The sequence below is a fragment of the Chamaea fasciata genome, unplaced genomic scaffold (genome assembly GCF_029207755.1).
Source record: "Chamaea fasciata isolate MVZ Bird 193981 ecotype frontalis unplaced genomic scaffold, bChaFas1.0.hap1 SCAF_3, whole genome shotgun sequence".
NCBI lineage: Eukaryota > Metazoa > Chordata > Aves > Passeriformes > Sylviidae > Chamaea > Chamaea fasciata.
The window spans coordinates 57,286,613-57,300,843 of record NW_027094088.1 but is presented as its reverse complement, the minus strand read 5'-3'; the positions used below and the strand labels follow the sequence as shown (position 1 = coordinate 57,300,843).

Here is a 14,231-nt window from a genome sequence, read left to right as displayed (position 1 = left end):
CTCACTCATGGCAAGTAGAACTACACTGCACCTATAGCCTAGAGAACAGAAGAGGAGCACAAGTCAAAAAACTGGGCAGAAAGATGATAGATGTGGTTTGTGCCTTTTTTATTTCCTATGTTATCAAAATCTTCAGGTTCTACAGCTTCCAGCAATGACGCTAACCAAAGGGCCATGCAGCTCTCTTAAACCTAAGAGCTACATACTGTTTTGAGAGCAAGAGTGTTGCTTATCACATGATTGCTTAGGAGATACTGTCAAGGTGTCCTCTTTTCTTCCACAGATAGCAGAAGGAAGCCAACACAACTTTCTAAGCAAGAGATGTATATAGTAACAATTTGCACATGACTTAAAACTTCTCCAGTTATAAATGTATACAGCTACAAGCCTCCATTTAGCAGGGAACTTATGGCAGCACCATCTGAGGACTTAGTGCTCTGTAACCACTAGCTTCTCTCTGTGCTAAAAAAAGTACATTGGGTTGAAGGCACTTTTGAGCTGATTCCAATTTTCTCAGTTAAAGTAATCAAAAAAAACAAGTTCAGCCAGTGTATCCTGTTTACTACAGGCCAACACATACACTCTCTTCCCCCATGCATGCTTACAATTAACTTGGGAACTCGCTAAAAGTTTTAATAAGAGTCTCTTCAGTGGCACATGCCTGATCACATCTGTGCCCACAGGGCAAGGAATATCAACCCCTCACATGATCAGCTTCCTTCCAGAGCTGCAACCACTTTTACTGTAATATCAAGCTCCCTGTACAATCACCACTCATGTTTCCTCATAACTTCAGAGATATGTTGCTTTCACAAAGCAACACGCTACAAATCAGCTAGTACTGTTCACAAAAATTAGCACCAAATACTTCATATTACACAGTTGCACTAAATCAGTATCAAAAACACTGTCCACAACACTTTCTGCTCATTGACTCCATCTGTTTAGCTACTTAGCAGGAAAAAGGCAATTATGGAAGATATCTGATCAGTTGTCCAGAAGAAAGTGGCATGTAGGTGGCAGCTATCATTTCATGCCCGCTCATCCTACAGCAGATGGACAAAGTGCACATTCCACCATCAGGTTAATAGACACTTGAAGTAGTATCTTCATATCTTCATTTTCTAGGAGCAGTCCAAGTACATGGCCCATGAGTCACTAGGTATTATGGTACGTTAAAGAGTTAGTAACTACCACGCCATTTCCATCCTCACTGATGTTCATGAACTAAACATTTGCCTACCCTTGAAAACTTCTAGGATTAATCAATAAAAGTGGACAGGAGAGGCCTTTGGGGTCTCCATGCAAACTCTGGTACATCACTGACACACAGTTAAGATTAGCCACAAGGCTTCCCTGGGATACAGACTGCTTACTGACACAGAGCATATGGCCTTAACACTCCTCAAAGCTGGGAGCAACAGTCTGACAGCTGTCATCCCGAACACAGTTAATATTTAAAAAACAAAACCATTGTTGGCATTGGGTTTTTTCCTGAAAGAACGAAGAGAACTGATTAAGCCCATATTTGAAGGAAGCTTACAACTTAACAAAATTTATCAGTTGACAAATTGCCCTTCTTCCCCCAAATAAAAGTCCTTCATCTGCCCACAGCTTTGGCATACAGGTAGCCAACCTCATTTCATCTGGATTGCTTGAAGACAAGTATGAGGTTTAGCTGGTTTAGGTAACTGGGAGTCTACACCTGCCTAGACCTGGATCAGAGAGATTCCTCTTTTCTCACTAGGAGTGATTTTTTTATTTTTTAACAAACAATCTTGATCACCCATTAGCATGATCTAAACTCAGTGTGATGGTGATGAATTTCCAAGGCATTTAGAAGCATGAATAATAACATGTTCCAAGAACAAAACTTGGACAATTTGAACAGTAGAACCAAGCAAAATTCAATGACAGTGTTAACTGCTTACCTTGATTACTCACCTTATCGAAGGATAGTATAAAACATATCCCACTCAAACAAGATTTATGGCTTAACCTTTGAAAGTCATTTCAAACTGCCTCGGCAAGACCACAGTGTATCTGTTGCTAAATCCTCTTCCACTCAGTAGCAGGGAGGCACTCAGGAACTCAAGGTTTGCATACAGAGGTATATTTGATACTCCTCAGTCATCACCCAGCTCTTTTCTCCTTTCCTCTCTCCACAAAAAGTGTGGAACAAAACCTACAAAAGCCTCTAGTTCTCACACTTCCCTGGGGAGAACAGACTTCCTCAATATCGCTCCACCTGCCACATTCCAGTCTCACCCAAAGCAGTGTGTTAAAACAGACATTCACATGCTGCTTTCTTTTCTAATCCACAGGCAACTCAAGTCTCAAGAGCATATGAGCTGAGACCTCCATCAGCAGGAAATAAAAATGTGTTTCATTCCTAAAGTGTAAAACAAGAATATCAGCATCAAGTGCTCTAGCATGCCATACTCCTGAGAGAAGATGTTACACTACATGCAGTTGCAGTTTGAATACAAATGCCATCTAACCAGTCATCCCAGAGAACTCCAGAGCCTGAATATACCTTTATTCATGGACTCAGTGATCCTGTAGGCCTGGGGTCCCAACATTAACCGATTGTTTGAAAAGCACTTATTGACCATAGACTGAAACTAAAGTATCTCTACTGTTAATAGAGAGGTGTGGGGAGAATGGAAGCTGACTAACTTCTGTGCATTGGCATACAGATGAGAAACACCTTTCTCCTCACCATATTCTGCCAGTTCAAGCTCAAGCAACTCAATGAAGACTCATAGCTTCTTTTAAGAGCTGTCAGCCAATGGCTGGCAAGATTGGCAAGCATGTTAAATCAGATTTCAGATCTGCTGATACTATGAAGCAATCTGAAGAGCTACTGCTCTTCAGAACGCTATTACTTTACTCTATTAGAAGTTACAGTCAGCTATGGGAAAGCCTCTTGAACAGTACTCATATATTACTGTTTTGTGAGCTAAAACACAAAAGCAACCTTGAAAGCAACAAACATCCAGGAAAATAAACGACAGGAACTTATGAAAAAATACTGTTCAGAGCACAAGGTGCTTCTGACTGATGAAATCATGTATATGTTTATAGGAATACACCAGTTTCATATTTAGATCAGCAAGAACAAGTCCTCCTCTCCTCAGAATACCAAAGATATCTGTGAACTGCTGAAGCCGTCACCAGATTTGACAAGTGTGACCACACCAGAGAACTGCATGTAATTAACTTCCTTTCTGTGCGGAACAACATGAAGACACCACCCTAGACCCTTAGCAATACTCCTAAGGCTGCCTTACAGAGAGTAACCTGCCTCTGAACAAAGACCCGATATTACATCAGGCTAGGCTGAAGACACTTCAGAGCTGTCACTCAAGCTCTGTCCTGTCTTCAGTATTTACCAAGTTGTGCACAGCCCATGTCCTACCACAGGTAGATGAACTTATTCTATTGGAGGTTGCCTTGCATACTTTCCCACTAGATTACAGTTAACTAGAGCATAAGATACACTTCACTGCCCCATAAAGTCATCATCTACAATCAGATCACGTTTTACCAAATCTGCCTAGAAAATCTGCAACAAAACAAAGTTTTACATAGTTCCAAACCGGGGGGGGGATCTTTGCTTACACATCAAACTTTGCAATAGTTATAAGACCATCCATTAACATGGCTCTGAACTACCAACAAGACACTTGTTTACTTACCTACAGACAGATGGGTATTCTTCTTGATGTCATATGCACAGACTGCACTTGTCCTTCCACACTCTTCAACACCAGAACAGAAATTTATTTTATAAAGCACCTCCTTGTCTGCATCAATTGCTTCCCAAGTGTAACTGAAAAGACAAAAATGCCTGTCAGTTGGTATTCAAATTGTCTGCATATCATCTAGATACCAGACCCTGAAATAACCAAGTTTAAGAGTACCACTAACTTAAATTCCTATTCGTGTTCTATATTTGTAAATACCAGAAATACTTGCTATTTTGTTGGGGCTAAGAGCAAAACAGATTTAACCACTTGTGGAATGTAACATCGAGTCCATTTTTCCCTTTCTTGAACATCCAATTATCCATTCTTCCCCATCAAACCTCTGTAAAGGCCACCCGAAGGATCATCACCTGTGATATGCTATCCTTGACAGCCTGATAAATTTCTCAGATGTCTTTGGCAGGCTGGACACTTACTGCACCTTAGTGTTCTGCCCAACAACAGTGGTAGAAGTGCTAAGTCTAAATGGAATGGAGCACTAGAGCAAACCAGCTTCAGGGTCAAAATTGGGGCTGAGAGTCTTAGAGTAGTCAGACCAAAAGATGCTAACAGTGCTTATTAGGGCCTAGCTGCACCTTTAGGCATTATATATATGTCAGAAGCTGGAAACCAAGCAGAGCTATCCTCAAGGCACTAAGTGAAAGATCACACTACCGAGCTACAGGCATATCAGAAAGCCAGCTGTCTAAAAACTGGAAAAGGAACATGAAGTTCAGGTTAAATATAACTGGGAATAAATCCGAGTAACAGCAGAAAAAAAAAATCAAATGCAGCACAGTTCAGAGGCAGAGCAAAGATTCCTTCCCCTCACAGCAGGCAGCATGACTGCAGTGCAATGTGGTCAGTTGCATGACACAGCACTGCTCAGTTTTGAGGCAGGCCCAGGTCATCCAGTTTAGAGCCAGGAGCTCTTTAGACAGCCTGGCTTACTATCAGGGCACTCTGGCCAAGCTCTGTTAAAAAAGCACAACTCAATAAATGTTTGCCATCACCTTGGCTCAGCTACCCCTCTTCTGGCACTGGCAGCAGCCTGCATCCTCTGGACATTTGATTTTTGCAACATAACAGATTCCTCAGCTGCCTTTCCACTCCAAGTGGAAATTTCAGTAGGATTAATACAGACTCATCAACACAGCAGAAAACTGAGGACACCACAGGGACTTACTAGGCATTACTGTTATTTAGAACTTACAAAATTTACTGCACCTATTTGACCCACAGAAGCACTTGTCTTAATGCACAAATCTCAGCTGATAAGAAGCTTCACCCATCAGGTTTGTTTGCCTTAGTCTCTAGGTCATATGTGTTGCACCACTCAGCATTATCATACTCCAGATCCCCCCAGGAGGAGAAACCATTCCTGTTCAGCTCTGAACTCTAGTCCATGGATGAGAAAGGGGCAACAGCAGTTCAGCTACTTTATTCTTTATTTTAAATCCTCTGAGAATTCCTCTCAAACCCAGTGCATCCCACATCAAATCAAAGAGCCAGCAGTAAGATATCACATACTTTTCCATTTCAATTACTGGCTACAGGGCTCTTGGATTCCCTGTACTACAGCAGCCATGTTCCTTTCAGACCCTTAATGGCTGGAACAACTTAGGGACAAATACAAGAGCATTCTCTGTGAACTCAAAAAACAAAGAAAATCTTTTTATATTAGTATATTATTATATTTGAGGCTTTATATTCTAATATAAGGGTCAAAAATAACTTGCCAGGTATTGAGTCATACCCAAAACACCAACAGAAGTATGTATTCAAGGACTGTGTCTCAATCCTAGACAAATACTTGCCATTATTCTTTCCTCATAAGCAGGCGGACATGACCTTTTACAATCATACTGATTAATTCTCTCAGCTAGTCTGTTGCATTTCCAAAGTAGATAAAGGCAATATTGATGCAGGAGGATGATGAGAATTTAGCTACAGTACAGAATAACAAAACTTCAGCAATGAAATAAAGCTTCTCAACTCACAAAAAAGAAGTTAGAAGAACCTGACTATCTTCAAGGGCTCTGAAAACAGCTAGAGATTAAAACCAAAGCTGGTTTTACATCCAGGAGAAAATGCCTTTCAAACCAAACCAAATTTCTTCACAATGAAGCCCCAGAAAGTTAGCATTTCTCAAACTGAGAACTGAAAATTTTCCAAGGGCTCCGGTACTTTTTTTTTTTTTTTAACTGGCTTTGGAAGACAACAAAAAGGTAACATACAATACGATGGTACAAAGTTTTTGATCAAGCTAGGGTGTTCTTCAGTGTGTTGTCGGTTTTTATAGAGACCTTACAAGTTAAAATCTGTTTGTGAATGGAACAAGAATTTAAGTCCTTCACACAACAGAATTATCACTCAGAGATTAAGGTTTTGCTTTCCCAGATCCGTGTTATGAAATAGAGGAAATCAGCATCTTCAAGTCAGTTCACCCACAGGCCAGAAGCAAAAGAGAAACAAGATGAGCAGCTTACAGAACAGAAGCAAAGCAGACACTGAAGCCAGACCTTCCCTCTGCCCTGTCACAGGCCCCTGGACAGGGAAAGTGGAGGAATCCTTCAAAACAGTCTGCACAAAAGAAATATGAAATCCAATGTTCAATCATGTTCCAAACCACAACTTCAGGGGCACACAGAAGTGAAAATCTAGTGCAGTTTCAGAGTAGTATTACTTTCATGGATGTTACAGAGACTTCTATCTTTTTTAATGTGTGGGAGGAGCAAGGTGGGATTTATTCGTTGTGAGTAACAGCAGCCTGAATGTAGCCTAAGCAGCTGTTCTCAGAGAGATGAAAAGTACTTTCACAGTAAAAGCAAGAATTAATTCTCAACAAGTAAGACTCCTGACACTAAATCAGTACCTTCAAGTTGCATGTGCTCTACTTTCCAGTAAGATACAAGCTGACCTCTCTTACTGCAATCCATAATGGAAACAACCTGTTGGCAATCACATTGCCCATCCTAACCACGTGAGTCACATGGACTGGCTTCCTCCAGCTTGCTCAGCACTCACCTCCACCAGTGGCAATGCCTGATTTAATCACCTCTTTGCCAGGGCCAGATGAAGTTATCTTGTTTGAAGGGCTTAAGTTATCCTGCTTCAATGCAGTTGAGCTAGTTTAGGGAGCTGTTATATCACTACCTTTAAAAAGTAAGCCATGATCGTGGGGTGGGGTGTGATGTATCCTCCAATTCAGGGGGCTCAGTACAGATGCTGCCTCACAGATTAAACCATTCAAACAGTCATTTCTGGAGCAGTTCAAGGTCGGGGCTCAAACATGTCTGTCCTGAATAAAACTGTCAAAGAGTTATTTTTGCTGAAACCACAACACAATGCTTGTTTTCTGATAAACCAACTGTGAACTGTCCCACAATTAAAGGGATGAAACATACACCCACATCAATCCCCCCAGGGCAGGCTCTCCTGTCTCCGGCCAGTGCTGCTGGCCCAAGCACCTGACACAAGCTGGGCCCAGGGACTGTCCTCTCTCAAAATTAACTCAGCAAAAACAACAGGTGCATGTGGATGTGTGTGGAGGGGGGACTGAGCCTGGCCAGCTCCCCGTCTGGCTCACGGTGGTTTCTGGCCATGCACCAGCAGTGGGAGGCACAGAAGGAGGCAGGGCCAACTCAGACCACTGTCAAAAGCAGTTGTGCAAGCAAGGTCCAAACGAGTTATTGGGAATAATCTCGCCTGCAGGTCAGCCTTTCTTGTTATATAAGATTGTTTTTGAGACACTGAAGCAATTAAATGAAAAAGAAAATTAATCTACTTTTCAGCAAGCTGCAACATCAAAGAGAGCTCTGCTTTTTTTTTTAAACAAAGCAAAGAAGCAATATGAAAAAAATAACATGAGAAAGGGAAAAGTAAGCCTGGTTTACTTTGTGGTGAGAAGCTGAGGCACTGAAGTCAAGTAAGGTGCAGAAGGCTAACACCCATCACAGCACGTGCATCCCAACGCCAGAGCCTCTTTGAGGTCTGAGCACTAGGGAACCACTTCAAATCAGCAGAGCACCAGAGAGACTACTGCCACCAACCCCCAACAATAGTTCAAACTTTTTGGTTCTTAGACTGTTACCCGAGGGATGACTGCTGGGAAGAACAGTGCACCCGGCTCCAAACAGCTGTAATGCACAGTAAAGCAAAGAATCATGCGTTTCCTCTCTGGGGAATGCACTGAAATAGCTCGTTTTGCCGAGGGGCTGTGATACAGATGACCTGGCAGAGAGACAAGGCAACGTACAACCACGGAGCTGGAAAGCAGATCCACATGTGATTACGAACCCGCACGATTTTGTGCCCAGATGCTTCTCAGCCATCAGAACACTGCAGAGATTAAATGAGCACCCAAAGCTCTTTACCAGCAGTTTCAACCAGCACAATCTCGAGCAGACAAGATCAGGAATAATTTCCAGGATGGCCACTGTAAATTTGAAGCTTGAGCATCACTTGCCACTGAAATCACTATTAGATGTGACTTCCATTTTCACACAAATGTGTATAGTAAAGAAATGTCAATGACAAAGCAAGCTCTCCTTACAGAAAATGAGAGCTTGAACAGCACAAAGTACAGTCATCACTATGCCTCAAGAGTTTTTTAATGCATCCCTACCCATGCTTAATTCTGCTCTAGCTCACCCGTCCCCTTTTCCAACTACCATGCACACTGCGTATCTTCAGGCAAGTTTTCTTGTGTGTGCATCACGCATGACAGCCTTACAGCTACACCACAAGCTCTTCTGCTTTTTGCATCCAGAAGACATTAGGTCTTTCATGCTGCATTCTAAACCACATCTACTACACAATTTTACAGAATGCTTAAGAAAAAGGGTAGCAGTCTGAAGTTTAAGTGCACAAGAGCTGTAGGAGTGGCTGAAAAATCACATTCAGACATTACAATGGCAGCTTCCCAGGCACGTGACACAACCATTCACATCGGTATGTAAGTCCAGTAAGATCTTATTTATGACATCTCCCACTTAAATATGTCAAAGCACTTAACAGAGCTGAATGAGTGCACCCAAAGGTCACCTCTCTGTACTCAGCATGTGCTTCTTCACCGAGGCCAAGCAGAACACTTGGGGTTTCAAGGGTTTCTAGCAGCACAGATGAGCACAGTCGTGGTTTCACAACAAAGGCTGAAAAGACAGTGTTCTGAATGAACAGAAGTGTAGGTACAGTCAGCTGCAGGAGTTGTGTTATTAAAAACTATGCATTTAGCATAAAATAGAATTGACTTACAACCCCAAAATCTGAAGTCTGTGTAAAGCAATCCTGTGTTGTACAGCAGTTTGAGATGCCCTTACATCCACAAGTCTAAAACTCACTGAAGTCATGCACCAGCTCCTGTCCTTGCAAGGGGCAAAAACATCACCGGTCATTAAATCATCTCTCACCCAGTACAGATTTTCAGGCAAAACAGCAGGAGGCAGTTTGTATTTGCTGCTCTACCATCACACTCAAAACATATTCTGTATTTTTTCAGAAAGAAAGGAAAGTTACACAGCAACTTTTGCAGTGTTATGTGGAAGGTGAACCCAAACTGTCAAGATTTCTTTTGAAATAGATGGATCTAAATAACACGTCACAAAATTAACTCTAATTCCAGATTTTTTTCTGTATTGTAACGTGAAAGATACAAGGGAAAGAAGAAAAACTGGGAGAGACCAAAGTGGCCAGTAACTTCCCATATCCATTCAGTTCCTTGTATTCTTTCCCAGGTACTGCAGCAGCCCTGGAGAAACCTCTACAAAGACGACAAAAAAAGAACTCCAACTGCAAGTCACATGACAGCCACAGTCAGCTGTCGGAGCACACAAGAACAAAGGAGAAAGCATAACAAAATCAGTGACTGAAACCGTGCCATTAGACAAAGTTTCAGAGAATGAAAACTTTTCTTCTTTCACGAGACCATCCAAGCATACCAGCAGTAAGGCTACACAAAACAAACAATGAAAACCTCCAACTCAAGTTTAAGTAGCCTCATGCCACAGTTCTTGCGCAAAACAGTTTTGACACCTTTCCTCCTCCCTGCAAAACAGCTTTCCTACTCTTACTTAAAGCAGAGCCAGTGCCTCTTCCAACCCCCAGCAATTTCCTTCTTTGCCCACCAGACACAACAGCTGCTGCAGTTTCACCAGCCCTGTTACAGCACACAAAACCCAGGTCGCTGTTTTCTTAACAGCTGTAAAACAAATAAAAACCTTGTTTTAAGCCAGTTCAAAAATAGGTCGGTCAGGGAGTTGTTCTGCACGCTGACATTGTAACTTTTGGCTGAGAAATCCACCAGGACTGTGTTTGCATTGCCTGCATCATCCCTCACCTGGTGTAGTTTTTTGGCAACTGTACCCAAGAAGAAACTTTACCACTGAACTCCATGGGGACTTCCCACCTATGAGACCACAACTTCCTAGTTTTTCTTTTACCCATTATGGACAACTGGACATAAGTCCTTCAAAGCAGTTTTTTCCCCACCATGACACACCAGCAAATACATGTTCTTGAAGCAGTCCATCTTAAAAGGAAACCTGCTGATTGTGCTATCTACGTGCAAATTAATTTCACTTGCCAGCAACAAAATGAAACCAGCTTAGGTAATTTGCATCCGAAATAAGACTGCATGTCTCTCCACAGCACTCTCAAATATTCCTCTAGTCACAGACACACAACAAACAGACATTGACAGGACTTAACATTACCCTCAGAGTAGGAACTGGTTGACAGTCAAACCATTTAGGGACAGGGGGTGTAAAAAAAAAAAAAAAAAAAAAAAAAAAAAAAAAAGAACACCCAACAAAATCACTCATCAGAGTAGCTAAATTCCCTCCAGAAGCTACATGACAGTCTCTCAATTCTGCAATTAGAGTGGTCATCTGACAAAACCACAAAACCAATTTTTGCCACCCTCACGGGTTATTCTTGCAAGCCAACACACATTTTTCCCCCCTTTTTCGTATTTTAACAACAGCACATCCCAGATTCTGCCAGGTGGACAGCCCATTCCCCCATCGATCCAACCTCTGCCCTTAGCGCTACGTTCACTCTGCTACACGGGTGCCTTCGCAGTGACATTGACTGAAATAATGTGTTCTTGTACATACCCTGCATATTCTGGCTAAATAACTAAGAAATTAAGACTGGCAAGATATTGCTGCTAGACTAAATTCACGGCTAAAACTGCAGTAGAAAAATGCCGAGACATGAATAATGGTGACATCTCCACGTGCTAAGTTTCCCAAAGCTCTCTTAACTCCCCTGTAAGTAACTGAATGGCACACGGTGATACCCTTAGCAAGAAGCCAACTCTCAAGAGACATCGCTTCCAAACCAACGCCACTTGGTGTTTTTCAGACTAGACCGACCACAGGCGGCTTGAACAGAGCCAGTCCACTCACGCTCTCCCCCGCAGGTCTCCCGTGTGTGCGGAGATCCCCGCAGAGCGGTCCCGGGGGGCACCGGCCCCTCCAGGCTCCCAGCCCGGCTGCGCCTTCGCCATGGAGCAGCCTCGGCCTCACGCCCGGGGAGACGGCCGCCGCTTTGCCCGGAGATCCCCGGCCTGACCCGTCCCGGAACGAGCGACCAAGAGCCCGGGCGAGCGGGCCCGCGCTGCCGAGCCCCGGCGCTGCGCTCCCGCGGCGGGCAGGAGCGGCACGGGCACCGAGAGACACCCCCGCCCTCCCCGTGCCCGCCGGTACAGCCCTTCTCCAGCCACCCCATCGCGTCCCAGCGCCCGCCCACCTGCACAGGGCCTGGTAGGAGTCGGGGAGCGCGGCGGCGGCGGCCGCCCCGGCCAGGGGGAGCAGCGCCAGGAGGGCGCCGAGCAGCAGCGAGGCCATGGGCGCCATGGGCCGGGCTGCCCCAGGACGTCAGGCGGCGCCGGCGGCGCGTCATGTGACCGCCGCGCGCTCCCGCCCCGCTCAGGTGACCGCCGCCATGTGCGGGCACGGCGCTCACGTGATGCGCCCCTCGCCCCCCGCGGCGCCGCCCCGCATCACCCAGCGGCCCGTGAGGCGACACCGCCACATCGCGACACCGCCCCACCGCCCCAGCCCGACACCGCGACACCGCCACCCGCGGCACCCCTGTCCCCGGGGCTGCTGTCCAGCCGGCTGAGGTGCGCGGGGGCTCGGCCCGAGGGGCGCACTGCCTGCGGAGGGCAACAGAGATGAAGGGACCGGAGCGACTCTTAACAAGGACAGGTTGGGGGAGCTGGGCCTGGAGAAGAGACCTCGTCAGTGTCTATAAGTATCGGAAGGGGGAGTATCAAGAGGTTGTTTTCCAGGATCCCCGTGATGGTGCCAAGTAATAGGACAAGAGGCAACGGGCAGAAAGTGATGCACAGGAAATTCCAGCTGAACACGAGGAAGAACAACTTTACTGTGCGGGTGACCACGCACTGGAACAGGTTGCCCAGAGAGGTTGTGGAGTCTCCCTCACTGGAGATACTCAAAAACACAATCCTGTGCCCTGTGCTTGAGCAGGGAGGTCGGACCAGATGACCCACTGTGGTTCTTCCTGACCTGACCCATTCTGTGATTCTGTGGCTTGGTGGCTGAGTCAACAAAAGACTGATTGGAAAATATGAAGTGGGGTTTTAAATAAATTTTTTGAAATGTGCAGTGAAATCTTGTGAGAGATAGGAAACTAAACCCGTTAGGGATAAAGACTGAGGAGGCAATGACAGTGTTGTTGCTGGTTGTCTGGCTGCAAGAATTATTACTGCAGCAGGGAAGCTGGTGTGGTGTAGAAATTACCCCCATTTCAAACAGAGGGCACGAGGGGAGGCTTGCACAAGGCAGCAGCCTTGTCAGGAGGAAGTGGAACACACTCTGTCCTACCTCCACTGCTTCCTGGCCTACAGAGAAAAGCAATCCAGCCTGGAGCTTGCATAATTATTTCCAGAATTTAGCAAATTTTAACTGCAACTCTAAAGAGGTCATTAATTAGGAGTAAGTTTTTATGAAAGTGCAGTTAAGAAGGAAAGCACCTTTGAGAGTGATAAGAGGCACAAGGGTGGAAGAGAGAAAGAACACTAAAAATCACACTCATTAAACAGACAGCTGTCTTGTGTGAAGAAATCCTGTTCTCTTATGAATGTTTTCCAAAAGCCATTTGCCCCAAAAAGAAAAAAAAAGGGAAAAAAAAAAAAAAAAACAAACAAAAAACAAAACACCCAAATGGAAAAGGCCTGCAAATGAAATAGTTTTTCTTGCCCCATTCCCCAGCATCCATGAGAATGAGACGGCACTGAAGACCTTCCTCTCTGGCAGTTCAGCCTGATTCCAGGCTGCTGTGATCTCCTTTTCCTCTCTTTTCTCTCAGATACAGCCCACCTTTATGGTGGCATTATAGGCATTACTACTGCATGGTAGTTCTGCTGCAGGGCAGTCAGCTGGCTAAAGATGCTGCTCTGGCTGAAAGCTGACATACTATTCCAATTGTTTTATGCAAGTTTGCAGCTGTACCTGTCACCTGACTTACTTGGCTCACTGCATAGCTGCACAAACACCATCCCCAGCTCCAGTTCCTCCAGAGGAACTTCAGAAAAAGAATTAATAAAAGGGACTGAGTAAATGCTATTGTCCTCTACAGTTTCCTACTACAATATAATGGATTATTGTCAATTCTTTGTCTTTTGTTTTGACCTTTAGTGGATTCCTGGAAGTTCCAAATGTGATTGCCCAAGAATCCCTGTTGTCTGCTTTCAAGACTCCAGTATAGTTTAAAGAGAAGCTGTATGACACCAGCTCAAAGCCTCAAAAAGACAAAAGCAGTTGACAAAAAGAATACCAAGTCTGTTATTTCTGTACTTAATGTTTCTTAAACTCTGCTGCTCACTCACTTTACACAGAGCAGTGCAAATTGAAAAGACTTGGTGGAAATCCTGTCTCTGCTTGAATTAAAAATGTATCAGCCAGGAAATTCACTGCAGACAGCAGAGCAGGCAGATATTCTGGAGCTGCTGATCTTAGTAGCTGCCCAGGTTTCTGGAATTTTCTGAAATGTTCTTTGTGTGGATTTAAATACCTGAGTGACTCCACTGGAAATGTGACAGCTCACCTTGGTAACAATAAGAATATATATAAATATTGCAGTGTCAGGGCCTGGCAGTGCAGAAACAGTTAATTTCAGTTATCTGGTAAAAGCTAACTCAAAGTTGTTTACTGACAAAAGAATGAAGAAGTTTAGAGTGGCGTTCTTCACTCTTTGTACTGCTATGAATGCTTAGGCCTCTGTATTTACACTGTTTGCCCAAGACTTCAGTGCAGTTTCTTTACATACAGAGAAAAGTATGTGAATAGCTACCTAGCAAGAAGGAAAGAAATTGAAATATCTGGGGGAAAAATCCCAGTTAGAAAGGAAAAGGAACAAACCAGAAATTCTCCTTTCATTTTCTGTGCTAATACATAAGCATCAACCTACCAATGTTGCAACACAGCAAGAGTGCTGCAGAAATACTGAAATACA

At 44.2% G+C, this 14,231-nt stretch overlaps 1 protein-coding gene across 1 annotated transcript in view; it reads right to left on the bottom strand.

Annotated features, from left to right (window-relative positions):
• The window catches only part of IGF2R (insulin like growth factor 2 receptor), a 57,031-nt gene extending 45,420 nt beyond the window's left edge, over positions 1–11,611 (bottom strand). Inside the window, exons 1-2 of the mRNA XM_066179116.1 lie at positions 11,502–11,611; positions 3,702–3,835 (exon numbers count right to left, since the gene is read on the bottom strand). Coding sequence (XP_066035213.1) covers positions 3,702–3,835; positions 11,502–11,608 — 241 coding nt within the window. The 5' untranslated portion in view covers positions 11,609–11,611. The remainder of the gene's footprint in view (positions 1–3,701; positions 3,836–11,501) is intronic.
• Between the last annotated feature and the right edge of the window lie 2,620 nt (positions 11,612–14,231).